At 40.1% G+C, this 15370-nt stretch overlaps 4 protein-coding genes across 4 annotated transcripts; 2 read left to right on the top strand and 2 right to left on the bottom strand.

Annotated features, from left to right (window-relative positions):
• Window positions 1-902: 902 nt before the first annotated feature.
• PKNH_0403600 (AP-2 complex subunit sigma, putative) lies at window positions 903-1627 on the bottom strand (the record flags this gene model as incomplete). The annotated part of the gene is made up of 3 exons (XM_002257826.1): window positions 903-1138; window positions 1332-1465; window positions 1572-1627. The coding sequence occupies 3 exons, from the start codon at window positions 1625-1627 to the stop codon at window positions 903-905; spliced, it is 426 nt and encodes a 141-aa protein (XP_002257862.1).
• Window positions 1628-3140: 1513 nt separating this feature from the next.
• On the top strand, window positions 3141-3807 carry PKNH_0403500 (conserved protein, unknown function; the record flags this gene model as incomplete). The annotated part of the gene is made up of 2 exons (XM_002257825.1): window positions 3141-3227; window positions 3457-3807. The coding sequence occupies 2 exons, from the start codon at window positions 3141-3143 to the stop codon at window positions 3805-3807; spliced, it is 438 nt and encodes a 145-aa protein (XP_002257861.1).
• A 2736-nt stretch (window positions 3808-6543) lies between these two features.
• On the top strand, window positions 6544-8855 carry PKNH_0403400 (calcium-dependent protein kinase 1, putative; the record flags this gene model as incomplete). The annotated part of the gene is made up of 5 exons (XM_002257824.2): window positions 6544-7797; window positions 7967-8066; window positions 8165-8283; window positions 8469-8546; window positions 8796-8855. 5 exons carry the CDS (start codon window positions 6544-6546, stop codon window positions 8853-8855), a joined length of 1611 nt encoding a protein of 536 aa, XP_002257860.1.
• An 814-nt stretch (window positions 8856-9669) lies between these two features.
• Window positions 9670-15097, bottom strand: PKNH_0403300 (conserved Plasmodium protein, unknown function; the record flags this gene model as incomplete). The annotated part of the gene is made up of 7 exons (XM_002257823.1): window positions 9670-10533; window positions 10755-13635; window positions 13773-13900; window positions 13998-14063; window positions 14189-14299; window positions 14421-14624; window positions 14894-15097. The coding sequence occupies 7 exons, from the start codon at window positions 15095-15097 to the stop codon at window positions 9670-9672; spliced, it is 4458 nt and encodes a 1485-aa protein (XP_002257859.1).
• Between the last annotated feature and the right edge of the window lie 273 nt (window positions 15098-15370).

The raw sequence follows: 15370 nt of genomic DNA, 5'->3' as shown, positions 1-15370 counted from the left end.
ATGAAACAAAGTCTTGGAGCGGAGAAAATATACGCGTAAGCGATGTGTGCATATTCTGCTAAGCAAATATATACACGCGATGATGTGGATTTCCCCGTAAGGGAGGATCAGCCTATGGGGCTGCCTTGTGCATCTGTTGTAAGGGCTGTTGCTGGAATATACGTACCACTTTTGTGGGCATTAAAAAGTACACCTTCTGTTGCATCAAAATTCGCACTGGAATCACGCATACCAAGGTGCTTTCAATGCATATTGGATGGGTTATAATTGACTATGGGAATGCTCACACCCCTTAGGAATATAGCGGGTGGGCGGAACAAGTCGACTCACTTTTCCAACTACACGTTGAATTTGCAAAAAGGGTTATTTCATTTCCTCACTCTATTGGAGAGTCAACGCAAATGTAGCCCCCCGTTCTACTTTAGTCGCTATTGTAAATATTTTTTTACGCGGGGAGGGGGGAGGAAAAAAAGTACAGAAAAATTGGTGGGGTGTTTTCCAAAAGAAGGGTCGGAAAAAAGGGTCCGTGACAAAGAAACGATGACACAGAGCAAAGTTCTAGCCAGCCACACGACAACGGAAAAGAGTATCCCACAAAAAACTCCGAAAAAAAAAAAAAAAAAAAAAAAAAAAAAAGAAAGAGGTAATTTAACCTTTTACAAAAACGAATAAAACGATATACTACTGTTTGGCAAATAACGCAATTCAAATTTGAAGGGACATGAAATAAGTACTGACTGCATCACGAAGATGTGTATTGCGCATCAGTGGTGGGGGGGGGTAGAAAGAACATTTTGTAGGAATGTTTATGGAGAAGGTGTAGGTTACTGTGTAAAATCTGAAGTGGCTTTACATGGATTTAGTTGCTATGAAATTCACCCTCCTCCCCCTTTTTGAACTACTCAAATGAATTTTTTTATTTTACTTATTTTGTCAAGAATAATATTTTTGTTAACCTCGTAGATGTATCCGCCGAGAATTATGTTATCGAAGAAGTAGTAGAGAAAGTGGAAATTGAAAAGGAGGTCCAATTCGCACACATTGGTGAAGAAGGTATCCAGAAGCTGTGCCATGAAGTGGATGAACTCGAGGATGTATAACTCGTTTTCGTTCTCGATGCATATGACGAAATACAGGCCTGCACGGGGGTCACAAGGGGTGTGTCACAAGGGGTGCCAGAAGATGAATGTGTCGGGGGATTACCCTCATCCGGTGAGCGAATAAAATGGCACACATGATAAATTGTAGGACTCACAGTCGCCGCTATGATCGCAACTGTCACTGCGACCACCACTCCCGCGATGGTAGCTCCTGTTGTTTTTCTCCCTTACCTGCGTATAGCCTGTACACAATTTTAAAGTTCTCGTAGACGAAGATGTTCGCATAGGATCTACTCCTGTTTATTAGTATTTTGTTGATGTCTCTCTCGATCTTCTTCTGCTTGGCTTCGTTGCAGTTGATGTACCTTCGGGGACGAGAGGTGGAGTGGCATGAACTCCTCGCAAATGTGGGGTGCCGCACAAAATAACAAATGATGGACATGTAAACAATTGCTAATACCTCGCACTTACCATTTTGAAAACCGTGTCTTCCCCTGCTTATTCTGTAAAAGGATAAAATTTAGCATTTTCGAAAGGGGAGGGTGTAATCGTTTGGAAGGGGTGCAACTAACTTATGAAGGCACTGTTAGTGGGCTGTTATTGTGAGGTCGTTTAACTTCGGGTTCCCTTCGCTACCGGTTAACCTTAAGCGTAAGCAGGGCCCCGATAGGGAGGGGGTAGAGTCAAACGAAATGGCGAATCAAGTATAGGCAATGATAACAAAGGAAAAGGAGATCACAGTTGATATGTTTTTCCAGTATCTCAGGAAGCGATTACTAAATATGCACGGTGCATGTGTATTGATCACGGTTAGGCAACATTAAATACGCACGCTTCATTATTATTAATATCATTATCATAATCGTCGTCCTCCTTGGTGAATGCTAAACCAGTCGATCCTTTTCAAAACAGTAGGTTGGGTTCTGTGCAGAGTGCGTCTCATTGGTAAGAGGGGCTAATCATGCGTTGTCCTTCTTCACTTATAATTCGTATTTAAAAAAAAAAAAAAAAAAAAAAAATTTCTAATCTAATCATGCCCGAATACACTAATGGTGTATACTTATACTTAGCCCAGTGTCTGTCGGGGGAAGGTCCAACCAGGTGATGTTTAACTTCAGCTGTTTCACCCCTTTCTCTTCAGAATTCAAGAGGGTGTTGTAATCCTCCTACCCAACATGGCAAATTATTCTGGTCACATGAACTTTATGTTTATTTTGACAAATGACTTGGCCTTCGCCTTCACGTTGGATAGAGACTCTCCTTTGGGTTGGTTAAAATGGGCCCATATAAACATATACATATATATGTACATGTACTTGCATACATATGCATGTACATATAAATAGCTTCTCTTCGCAGTTTTCGCGTGGAGAATTAATTCCTTCCAGAGGGGGACAACTACGATGGGGAGGACGTAGCAAAGATATTTTTGGAGGAATTTCCGCGCACTGTTATGATAAAAATCTGCATGTCACTGCGCCACCCCTGTGCAAAGTCAAATGGATAAAATGAAAAAAAAAAAAAAAGAAAAAAAAAAAGAAAAGTTACGCCTAAGGTGCTTTCTCTCTTTTGTAAACTAAGCAAATTGGGGAGAGACTAAAAATTGTTCGAAACGGAAGAATTTGTTTAGCAGCCTAGGAAGGCTCGAAAGGTTTATGACCTCAGGGGATTATTTATTTTATTTTATTTTTATTTTAATTTCTATTTTATTTTAATTTTTTTTTCCCTACTTTGCTGCTACTCCTCGCGCATCCTATTTTCGTGGCCCCCTTTAGCAGTCATTCCATGCGCTTTTATCTAGTCTCATTGGTTACACTTTTCAACGTTATGTTGTTTTTTTCTCCTTTTAACTTGTAGTCCACCAAGTTCTTGTTGTCCCCCCCCGGGGAATTCCTGTTCATCTCTTTTAACGAATACGGGATGAGCCTACAGGAATCAATGCAGATCGACCAAACGACATACAGAAGAAGTTACACCAATGGAACGGAGCCATAGCTAAAATAAGGAGAGAAAAAGAACAAACCCGTGTACGAATTCAAAATGAGGTTCCTTATATGTCAAATAAAAAGCAGGTGTCCCTTTACACCCAAAGGAATTCGCTATGTGTCCTCCAAAAAGATATCCAACGTATGTTTCATTAATGGGAGCGGTGCATGCCGGGCTTGTCTCACTTGTCAATTTGTGCAAAACAGTTGAGGGTGATTTTTTCGGCACACAGTGACGTTTTCCCCTGTCGTCGCACATGTATATACCCAGTGACCCACATAAAAAAGGATGGCACATTGGCAAATTCTCCGGGTATATCAGGCTAGAACGTACATATGTTACTTCTCACATATCTTTCCCCCCCTTTCAGTACTACCCTCCCCAAGGGCCAAGCGTTAAAGAAATGGATGAGGAGTACAACAGGTTTCTTCAGATGAAGAGAAGAGAAAAAGTTTTACCTGACAATAAAATTACAAGCATTGATATTAATACTTTTAAAAAGTATAAGCACAAGAACAACCCCATTTTTTCCACCGAATTTAAAGTGTTCATAACTGGATTTTTAATTTGCGGATGGTGCGTTTTTGCAATTTACCTGACGGTGAGGATTATGTCTCCTGACGATTTCGAATGGGTCGAGAGTGAGAGGAAGAGACTGGAGGATGCCAAAAAGAAAGTTATGCTAATAAAGGAAAGGGGAAAGGAGGTGGAACCCGTGTGAGGAGAGGAAAACCGTTCCCAATTTGTATTAGCCTTATGGGAAATAAATAAATAATGTAAAATATTAAAATGTTGCAAGGAGAAAATTCCTGAACAGGCAAGGTTATAAAGGGTGGTGTGACAAGCCAAAATAAAGCAGCTACTATATTATTATTATTTTATTTATTTATTATTTTTTTTTTTTTCTCCGTGTGCAATATGCTTTTTTTTTGGCTATCTACCTATGCACGACATGCAAAACGCCTGAACAGTTCATATTTTTTATTTTTTATTTTTTTTTTGTGAAAAGACACTCCACCCTTTTAAAAACCATAATGTGGGAGACGAAGCAGTTTAGGTGTGCATGTGCAACCGTTTGATAATTTTTTCGGCAATTCTCTTTCGTTGTTGGTAACGTGTGAAACAGTGAAGCATCGTGCTTTTTCTCCTATCCCGAGGTGTATTGGAGGCACAATACAATGATGGACGGAAAATCGTTAGTGGGAAATAATTAGTGGCGAATCACGAGTAACCAACTTTCCACAGCACAGTAAAAAACGGTAGCTCGAAAGCAGCATGTAGTCCTTTTCTCTGACTGGAAAATTATTCCCATCATCATGCGTGCATATAATGTTACGCTTTCGATGTGGGTGATTATCTACAATAAGTGAAAGAGACAAACTGTGCCCTCCCTCTTTTTTTTTCCCCCCCCCGAAAGTACAATAGATGGACATTCCCATCAACTGTTCCGCAGTACAGGTATGCATGAACGTGCGACTTCGTTGTGAAAGGTTCGTTTGGTTCTATTTTTCGGAAAGATGTAACTCGTGCGTCTGATTAACTTCCCATTTGTTCTTTCCCTTTTGCCAGGGAAAATTACTCCAAAAAATTGGAAGGGGACGCGCGGAAGGAATGATGCGGGGAGGGGGGGAGGTTTACTTACAAATTGACAGCTAATCTGTGTTACACATTTTGATGCACCCGTTAAGCGGGTTCCACATGAATGATAGTTGCGAGGTCTTTTTTGTTTTACTTTCTTTTTATTTTTCTTTTTTTTTTTTTTTTTTTTTTTTTCCTTTTTTCCTTCCTTTTTTTTTTTTTTTTTTTTTTTTCCTTTCTTTTTCTTTTTTTTTTTTTTTTTTTACCGCGCTGAATGCTTCGATTGGGGGGGCTACTCCACTACAGTTGCACGCGGGACACAAGTGCCCCTTTCGCGCGCTTGGCTCTCCTTTGACCGGTCACTTTGAGGATTCTTGGACTGTACAGTTTACACTTTTTATGCTTTGCGAGCCTCGCGGTATGAATTTTTATAGCCCTTATCGCGTGCAAGTTCCCTCCATGCGCTTATATTTTTCCGCGTGTTTACCTCATGGAGAGGGGAAAAATCACCGTGCTCTTTTGCGCTCGCACACACGATTGTAAATAATATAAAGTGGTGCCAGCGTACAGGTATGTGGGTGTTCTTTTTTTTTTTTTTTTTTTTTGCTCAGTATAGCGCCGCGCAACCCACGACACACAGTTGATATTGTTTTCACCAGTGGGCGGATGGCGTGGCTTTGCTCGCTCGAGGGAAAAAAAAAACAGAAAAACAAAACAAAATAAAGCGAAGGAAAAGATAAGAGGGGGAAAAAAAAAGAGCAAACCCAACAAGCGTGACAAACATGACAAAAGTGACAATCGCGCAAAACGAAACAAACTCTTTTTAACCGCCTTTTGTGTTAATCCGCACGTTATTAAGAAAAAAAAAAAAAAAAAAAAAAAAAAAAGAACGCTGACACGAAAACACCCTCCAACTTCAGGAGTTCCTGATGAAGGGCAAAAAAAAAAAAAAAAAAAAAAAAAAAAAAAAAAAATTCCTTTCTGTGCAAGAAGCCTTTTTTGTATATATTGGAAAGTGCGCAATAAATAACGTACCTTTGAATTATTGTCTTTTTTAAGTGCTAAGGGAATTTATTTTTCCTTCCTCTCCGCTATAAGCCATTATGTTGCCGCGCACGTGAAGGCTTCCCCTTTAATTTATACATGAGTGTGCTCACAGAGGTTTCATCATAGCACATGATGTAACCTCGTCATATGTGTATGTGCCTTTCTACATATGCGATAATTTCCCCCCTCATTTTGTGAAGTGGCATGCCCTATATGCGAAACGGCATGCCCTATTTGCGAAACGGCTTGCCCAATTTTGCGTAACGATTTGCTCATATTCTTACACCCCCCCCTTCCCCTTGTGCATTTTCCCCTCCCCGCGAATTATTCACATTTGCGTAAAAATGATCATTTAAGGGGAAAGTGGAGGTAGATGTGCATGCGGCTGTATGTACACATGCACATACCGAGGCATATGCGCATGTCTGCACACATTTCGCGTGCGAGTTCTCACATCTACATATCCAGAGTGTAAGAAGTATCCCGGCGCGTGTTAGCAGAACGGATAAGCATGTTCACCTTTTTGCCTTGGTGCCTGTTGGATCACTTGCCGCCCGCAGTGTGTCCTCGCCGTTAGTTTCTCGCCCCTTCGCTAGGTGAGGATTACAAGAGTGTGCAGACGGGTAAGGGGCATCGATTATAATCGGCTCGCCTGCTTACATATGCCTATCTGCGTTATCTTCCCGTGGAAACGCTTTTCTCATTTGAGCACCCCCTGAACTACGTAATCTGCCTATCCCCAGTGTAGTAATCTGAAGCAAACTACAGTGCCCTCTGTGGTCCATCCATCAGCACCTGTCCGCCCCCCCCCCTCCCCCTGAATATAAACCAAATGGGGTGTAACCAGAGTAAGGGAGTACACGAGTTCCGAGGGAAGAGCAAGGGTTGCGTGAGCGGCCAGGGGGAGGGGCAAGGGCACTTGCAAGGACAGTTGAACTTGCGAGAAGGAAATGCAGACACATCGGATGAACTGGCAATCAATCCAGGAATGTATGTGAGAAAGAAGGAGGGGAAAATAGGAGAATCGTATTTTAAAATAAGAAAGTTGGGAAGTGGAGCCTACGGAGAAGTTCTTCTATGTAGAGAAAAAAATGGACACACTGAAAAAGCAATAAAGGTGATAAAGAAATCTCAGTTTGATAAAACACGATATTCAGAATGTAGAAATAAAAGTTGCGAAAATGAACAAAGCTTGAATGAAGATATATATAATGAAATATCCTTATTAAAATCATTGGATCATCCGAACATTATTAAGTTGTTCGATGTCTTTGAAGATAAGAAGTACTTTTACTTGGTAACTGAATTTTATGAAGGAGGAGAATTATTTGAACAAATAATTAACCGACATAAATTTGATGAATGTGACGCTGCAAATATTATGAAACAAATTCTAAGTGGCATTTGCTATTTACACAAACATAATATAGTGCATAGGGATATAAAGCCAGAGAATATTTTACTAGAGAATAAAAATAGCTTGCTAAATATAAAAATTGTGGATTTTGGATTGTCTTCCTTTTTCTCCAAGGATTATAAACTGAGGGATAGACTAGGCACAGCATATTATATTGCACCAGAAGTTTTAAAAAAGAAATATAATGAGAAGTGTGATGTATGGTCTTGTGGGGTGATCATGTACATCCTCCTTTGTGGTTATCCTCCATTTGGTGGACAGAACGATCAAGACATTATTAAGAAGGTGGAAAAGGGAAAGTACTACTTTGATTTCAACGACTGGAAAAATATAAGTGATGAAGCGAAGGATCTCATAAAACTTATGCTAACGTATGATTTCAATAAAAGAATAACTGCCAAGGAGGCTCTAAATAGTAAGTGGATTTTGAAGTATGCAGATAATATAAATAAAAATGACCAGAAAACTTTGTATGGAGCTTTATCTAATATGAGAAAGTTCGAAGGGAGTCAGAAGTTAGCACAGGCTGCTATTCTTTTCATCGGGAGCAAACTTACCACTTTGGAGGAACGAAAGGAACTTACAGACATTTTTAAAAAGTTAGATAAGAATGGAGATGGTCAACTGGACAAGCGCGAGCTCATTGAGGGATACAACATTCTACGAAGTGTAAGTTTTCAAACGGTGTAACATCGTTAGCGATGAAAACCACTTTTCCTCTTCTATACATATTATACATAATTTTAAGAGTACCCACTGTTATAACCGTTTTTGCTGATTTCACACGCCACCCATTTTTTTTTTTTTTTTTTTTTTTTTTTTTTTTTTTTTGATGCAGTTCAAGAACGAATTGGGTGAACTGAAAAACGTCGAAGAAGAGGTAGATAACATTCTCAAGGAGGTGGACTTTGACAAAAACGGATATATTGAGTACTCAGGTAGATGACCTTCCCCTGTCCAATGTCTTTCTCTTACATTTTCCTGGTACATTCTGTTATTACACCTTTCTCATATGCTCACTTTTTCCCCCTGGCAGAGTTCATTTCCGTCTGCATGGACAAGCAAATTTTGTTCAGCGAGGAGCGGCTGCGGGATGCCTTCAACCTGTTTGACACGGACAAGAGTGGGAAGATAACCAAGGAGGAATTGGCAAATGTAGGATGGAAAAAAAAAAAAAAAAAAAACAGAACAGAACAGAACATGATGGCGTGATGGCACCATGTTGTGCGCGTCAACCTATTGATAACCCCACTGTGTGTGCCAACGTTACTGCCAATGTGTGTGTGCCTTTCTATGCTTTCCCTCCACATCTCATCTGCTCCATTACTCACCCCCCTCAGCTGTTTGGCCTGACATCCATAAGCGAGAAAATGTGGAACGATGTCCTGGATGAGGCGGACAAGAACAAAGACAGCATGGTAAGGATGTAGTGTGTGTCAAATTGGGAGAGGGAAAACGGGGCCCATTCTCCTTCTCTGTGCACCCTTCCCCCCCCCTTACCATATCGCGATTGCTTCACCATTGCGCTTACTTCACCATTGTGCTTACTTCACCATTGCTCTTACTTCACCATTGCGCTTACTTCACCATTACGCTTACTTCACCATTGTGCTTACTTCACCATTGAGCTTGCTTCATCACCGTGATTGCCCCTGTTCCCCCCTCAGATCGACTTTGAAGAATTCGTGTCCATGATGCACAAAATATGCGACCACAAGACGCCCTGAGGAGAGAGGGGCAAAGGTTAAACGAGGCGCCAGCACAGGGACCCCAGAAAAAAATAAAAATAAGGGCAGACCAAAGCTGAGGCCATTTTAAATTCAAATTTAAATTTAAGTTCAAATTCGAATTCAAGCTTAAGATGAAGATTAAGCATAAGATTATTTTCCCTTCTCTTTTTTTTTTTTTTTTTTTTTTTGTATTTTCGCTTTTACCTTTGCTCCTGCTTTTTCTCCCAAGTTTTTTTTAAAGCCGCTCCTTCTCCGTAACTTTTATTTTTTTTTTAAAGTATCCATGTCAATAATTTTTTTTTTTTTTTTTTTTTTTTTTTTCCATTTTGACATATGCAACGAATTTTATTAACAAATGGAAAAAAAAATAAGAAAAAAAAAAATTAAAGGTGAAGTGCGCCCGGAAAGGGGAATTACCAGTCGTGTCTACGACATGGGAAGATTGAGAGTTCCACGTGATGTGTGTAGGAAGTAGTCCAATATTGCGTTAACATGGTTATCTGATCGACAATCAGGGCCACGAATTCAACCACTTACGTCGAGCGAGTTCAATTCGTTAAACATACGTTCGGATAAAACAATCGTTAGAGATAAACAAACAAACAAAAAAAAAAAAAAAAAAAAAAAAAAAAAAAAGCAGTTAGGGAGAGTGATCTACCCCTCCATGGTGTGAGTGGGTACAGAAAAAAAAAAAATGCTTTGCGGGGGAGCTACGTGTACAGATTTCATGTGGCAACGCAACACATACACACACACATGTTCAAATATAAGTGTACAAATATATATATGCATGTGGACGCTTGGCGAACTATCACAGGTTGGCTGTATGGTACAGCTTATTCACATACTTATGGAAAAAGAGGTCGTCCGAATTCGTCTTGGATATGTTGTTATTTTTTTTCTTGCAGAGTCTACAAATTTCCTCATAAAACAAATTGTAAATATCATTTTTGTCGATATTCTTGAACAGCTTCATTTTATTTTCCTTCCGAACTTTTATTTTTTTTTTTTTGGCGAAATATTTCCTCTGGCTTACATAGATATCGGTGGTGCTGGATGAGTACTTGTACTCGATTAAATTTGGATACCTATTCAGTTTTCCTTGGGTTTCACTTTTCTTCCTCTCCAGAAGGTCTTGGTTGTCTTGCAGGATTTTGTTCAGCAGGTTTTCTCCATCGCGAACGTCAGTAGCAAGTGTGCCCTTCTGATATGCGCACTTTTCACCTGCACTGTATGGGTCATCCCCCTCGTGGCTCGACTGGAATTTATCATACGAACGTGTGGCATCCCTGCCGGAGCCTTCTTCCGTCTCTTCTACGAAACGACCGTTCTGCCCATCACAAGACTGATAACTTCGTGAATCACTTGGCGCATCACTTGGTGCATCACTTGGGCTATCGCTGCTCGATCCGCCATGTGACTCACAATTTGAAAAAGCACTGTTGCTTTCACTGGAGCTAAAACCTTTAGAAGAATCGCCTTGCTCCTTCACACTTTGATCTAGATAGTGACTGAGGAGGGCTCTTTCCACTTCCTCATCGTAACTCAACTGTGTATATGTGAATGTCCTGTCCGTCTCGTGAACTAAGGAGCTGTTTATCCTGCTGATCATTTTTTCGTATGACTCATCAATGAACATGAGCTGTATGTTTTTGCGCATCGAGTTGTGGAAAATCTGCAAAGGGTAGGAAGGAGAAAAAGGCGTGAGGTTTACACGGATATGTTCATACGTGGGTGAGGCTCGGTTAGACGGGGACACTCCGGTAGGCGCCCACTACACACACGACACAGACACGACGCGGACACGACGCAGACACGACACAGACACGACGCAGACACGACGCAGACACGATGCAAACACGTTTCACACCGTGGCGCCCCCTCTCGTGCACTAACTATTTTCGCGTCGAAGCCGCACTTCTGCCAGCCACTCTCCGATGAAAGACTGCCCGCACTCCTGGAATTGAATTCCTCATCCTCCGTGGAGGAGTAGGTGGAGTTGACGACACTTATCCGTTGTGAATTGATGAGCGAGTCGAAGAAACCATCACACGAATATATTTTTTTTATTTCCATGAGGAAGTAAAAGGAATCGTATGATATGGCATACTCAGAGTTGTAAAAATAAATTTTGTCATTTTTTAAAATCATCACTTTTCTGTCAAACTGTTCACTGGAATTTTTCATGTACACCTTCATGCAATACTTTTTTTCTTCCGGCGTCATTTCGAACGGGCTAACGCTCGACTTTCCCCTCGTGAACTTTTGTTCTTCCAGGTCTTCGCTCTGTACACTGCTCACATCGGATTGACTGCTATAATTGTGTTCGTTATAAGAGTGTCGTTCTACACCTGAGTTGTCATCTTCGCTTTTACTCTCTCCATTAGAGACGCTCCGCTGGAACTCCTGCGCGGTGACTCCATCACATTGTTCGCCTTCCGACTTACAGGAACTTGTGACTGATTTTTTTTTTCCCCTTCCTGAATTGTTCATAATTTCGCTTTGGCTAGCTGGGACATTTCGCCTTTCGGTGTCACCTTCCACCTGACCATGTTCATAATTTTTTTTTTTTTTTTTTTTTTTTTTTTTTTCTTCTTCTTCCTTCTTCCCTTTTCTTTCCTCCTGATTAATTCCTTTTTTTTTCCATTCCTCGACAAACCCATCCGTGTCGACACTGGTGGAGCTGTCATAAGGGCCCGCCCTCCTATGGTGGACAGATTTGATTGAGTTGTATTCCTGATTAGCGTCCCACCCGGAGTAGCTATCCCCATCGTTTCTCTTTTGCACTTTACTGAACGGATTGAGCGACTGAAATATGTTGTAAATGGTCTGTTCAAGTATGTTTTTCCTTGGGTAATCTGGCAGTTGATTTGCCTCATCGGCTGCATAATACTTGGTTCGGGAAATTTGCGAGTTTCTGCTATTTGGGAGTACATAATAATCCTGTTGGCAAAATTGGGGGAGCGTCTTTTCATCGCTCATTTGTTGATTCTTCAACTTGCATTCTTCCACGAAGCTGTCAAAGTGGATATCTACTCGCTTGCTCCTTATGTAGAAAAAAAAATGTCTGTTTTTAATTGGGAAGAGTAACAGTTTCTGCCGGGGCAATGTGAGTATGTTTTTTATATACACCAGGAAGTTTATATATTTATTTGAAAAGAAATCCTTGCAATTAGCTTCATTTAGTTGGTTATATATTTTGATAAAGCTGCACGTGTCGTATATGAGGATGGACTGGAAATCTTCCAAATTCTTTTTGTTTACATTTTCTTTTTTTATTTTATATATATAACTTTTAATTAAATTTTTGAGCGTAACGGAAAAGAAAAGAACAAAGCAAAATTTTTTTAACCTCTTTTTTAAGCAGTAGTACGTATCATTTGAATATATTTTTTCTACGTATGAATAGAGCTTCAAATCGCTTATGCTTTTGCATGTGTGTATTTTCTTGATCACTTTTTTGAATATATTTTTGTATATTACTTCCACGAAGCTTGTTAAGGCGTTTACAATTTTTCTGTGTGCGTGGGGGAATTTTCGTTTTTTCCTCTTCTTCCCCGTGCCTTTCAGCGCGCTGTCTTCTTGCCGTTGCACCTTCTGCCTGTGGATCAGGTGGAACTCGTCCACTTCGCCGGAGTCCACTCGGAGCGTGGTCAAGTCGGTTGCGCCAATGTGGATTGGGGTCATCTTATCTGCGTCTAGTACTATTGCGCCTAATTTTCGATCTACACTCCAGTTCTCCTCACAGTCATGCCGCTTCTCACCGGGAGGGCCTAAGGGCAGTGCCGACGAAGAGACCATCAAAGGGAACGACTCGTGGAGATCCCTCGTTTTCTCATCCATTTCGTTTCTGTCTTCATTCCGGTTTAGCTGATGCTCATCCCCTGCGTTGCTACCTTCCTCGTGGTGCCCCTCGTCAGTACGGTCATCATCCTTACAGTCACTTGAACAATATTTCCTATCAGAGTAAATAATTTTTGAGTAAATGTACAAGCTGTTCACGAGAGCGCACAAGTAATCATTGAAGTAACTTTTAATGAGTAAAATAAATTTATTTTCATTTTTGTATTTATGAATGAAGAAGTGATTGTATTCCATATCAAGGATGTCAATTTTGTGTTTGTGCATTCTTATAATTTGGGACGACTTTTCGCTTTCTTCATGTTGTCTGCAGCAATCATTATAGCCTTGTTCAGGTGATTCTACATGTTCCTTTGAGTAATTGGCACCTCTTGCTTGTTTATTTTCGTTGGAAGAGCTTGTCGAATTTATCGAGTTGAACGAAAGGGACAGGGAGGAATAAAAATCATTTGTCTTTTCCCTTTCGGTGAAATTGTTAAACAAGCAAAAATTTTCGAAAAATGAAAAAAAAACAAAGTTCTCGTTGATCGAATTTGTGTACTTGTAAAAGCTGTTGTGCAGTTCACTGGATTCCCTCCTATGTGAATCGTCCCCTTTGCCACTTCTCCTTCTCCGGTTGGATGCGATGTTGTTATTAATTTGGAGGTATTTAAAAATATTTCTCGGAAGCATGTCCTGCTCTGTTATTAAATTGTACAGCAACTTGTGGAAAAACAAAAGGAGAAATAATTTCAGCTCTTCGTACAACTTTACCAATGAACCTATGTTTGTTTTTTTTATAATTTCGTCGTACACGTCCAAGATTTTTATAATGTCGATGAAAATAGGCAAAATCAGGAAGGTTTTTTTCTTCTTGATGATTTTTATTTCGCATTCGTCTATTAGCATCCGCTTGATGATGAGGTACGTGCTGAACCTGCCGATGGGAAACGATGTGAAATAATAGGAAGGAATGAGACGCAAATGATGGGTGATATATTCTACCGTTGGGGATGCCGCAGAAGTAGTGATAACTCGAATGTGCTTTCATATCGTGCTCCCTTCCAGCCTTACCACAACATGGAGTTTATTTTGTTCACATAAGACGCGCACAACACGTATATGTTATCAAACAGGTTTACGTTCCGAATTTCCAGCTTCTTCAGGATAATGTAAATTTTGTAAAAAAAGTTCAAAATTACCTGAACGGTTCATAAAAAAAAAAGGGTGAAAAAAAAAAAAAATACGTCTTTTTCCCTTTTGGCTAGCTATTTTTTTTTTTTCTTTTTTTTTCTTTACCATGGTGTTGGACAGGGAAAAGTCAAAATAGTGCTTATTCCATATTGACACAAATAGGTAGAAAACCTATGGAGGGTGGGAAAAAGATATCAAGAAGGATAAATGTATATGTGTAGGGGTGTATGTGCAAATTTGAATATGAAGGCCATACAATATGTAGAAAAGTGCATCGGGACAAAGGCGTTTCTTACCGACTCGAAGTAAATTTTGTGAATTCGCTTCTTCCTACCGTAGTGAGACGCGTTCAACTTCATCAGGAGTTTCACGCCTCGATTTATGTAACTGTCGCAAATGTCTACAAACTGAAGGGGTGGAAAAGGTAACGAGTGTGTGCAGGTGTTCTTTTTGCAGGTGCCTTTTTTGCCAACTTTTTTTACAAAAATGTTATTGCTGAATCAGGCAGTATATTTTCGTGAGCTTTACCTTCTGAATTGGTATAATGGTGTAAGGCAAATTGGACAGGATGTTAAACAAAATGAGGAGGAAAAAATAATGATCAATCATCTTTTTCTTTCTGTAAAGCTTCTTTAACGTAACGGAGTTCCTCCCAAACAGTTGAACGATGAATTTCTCATTTTCATTTTGAACTTGAATTTCTTCCAAGTATAAGTCGCATTCGATTGCAACCTTCAAATGGGAAAGACGGAAAAATAAAATAAAAGAAAAGAAAAAGTGAAAAAAAAAATAGGGAATGAATAATTAAAATAGGGTAAAAGTCTTATGAGGGTGAAGAGGTTGTTGCCTGAATACACGTAAACTCTTTTATAGTGGGAAAAAAAGGCGTGTCATATAGAGGTGCTCTCCTTTCCGCAAAAAAAAAAAAAAAAAAAAAAAAAAGGTGGTAACAATATTTCAGACAAAGGAATACTTCTCCTGTTCCCCGCTCCCATCCTAACCTTCTTAAACCTCCGGACGAGGTAGCCATACGCCTTCCGAGAAGACAAATGTCTTCTCTTCTTTTTGTTCTGATCATTTTCAGGCTTACTTTCAAAAGAACTTTTAATGTAACTGGAATTTAGGAAAGAGTATATTTGGGAGAGGTATTTATTTTCGCTGCTTTCATTCTTGGTTGGTTCGTTATGACTTTTTTCTTCTGTCATTTTTTTCTGCTTTCACTTTGCTTTCTTTCATTTTTTCTTCGCCCCTTGTTTTAAACGGAGATGGCAAAATGGGGGGTTTGGGTGTGCAGCACGCGCAGGGCGGTGACTCGATTGGTTGGTCAGCAGATTGGTCTCCTGGTTGGTCAGCAGATTGGTCTCCTGGTTGGTCAGCAGATTGGTTTCCTGGTTGGTCGATTGGCCAATTGGTCATCGGTCATGCCCTCAACGTGCCAACTTTTGGTCTCGGTAAAGGTGTAGACCATGAGATTTCGT

This window comes from Plasmodium knowlesi, assembly GCF_000006355.2.
Source record: "Plasmodium knowlesi strain H genome assembly, chromosome: 4".
Lineage (NCBI taxonomy): Eukaryota > Apicomplexa > Aconoidasida > Haemosporida > Plasmodiidae > Plasmodium > Plasmodium knowlesi.
The sequence above is the reverse complement of the archived record's forward strand: the minus strand, read 5'-3'. Positions and strand labels throughout refer to the sequence as shown.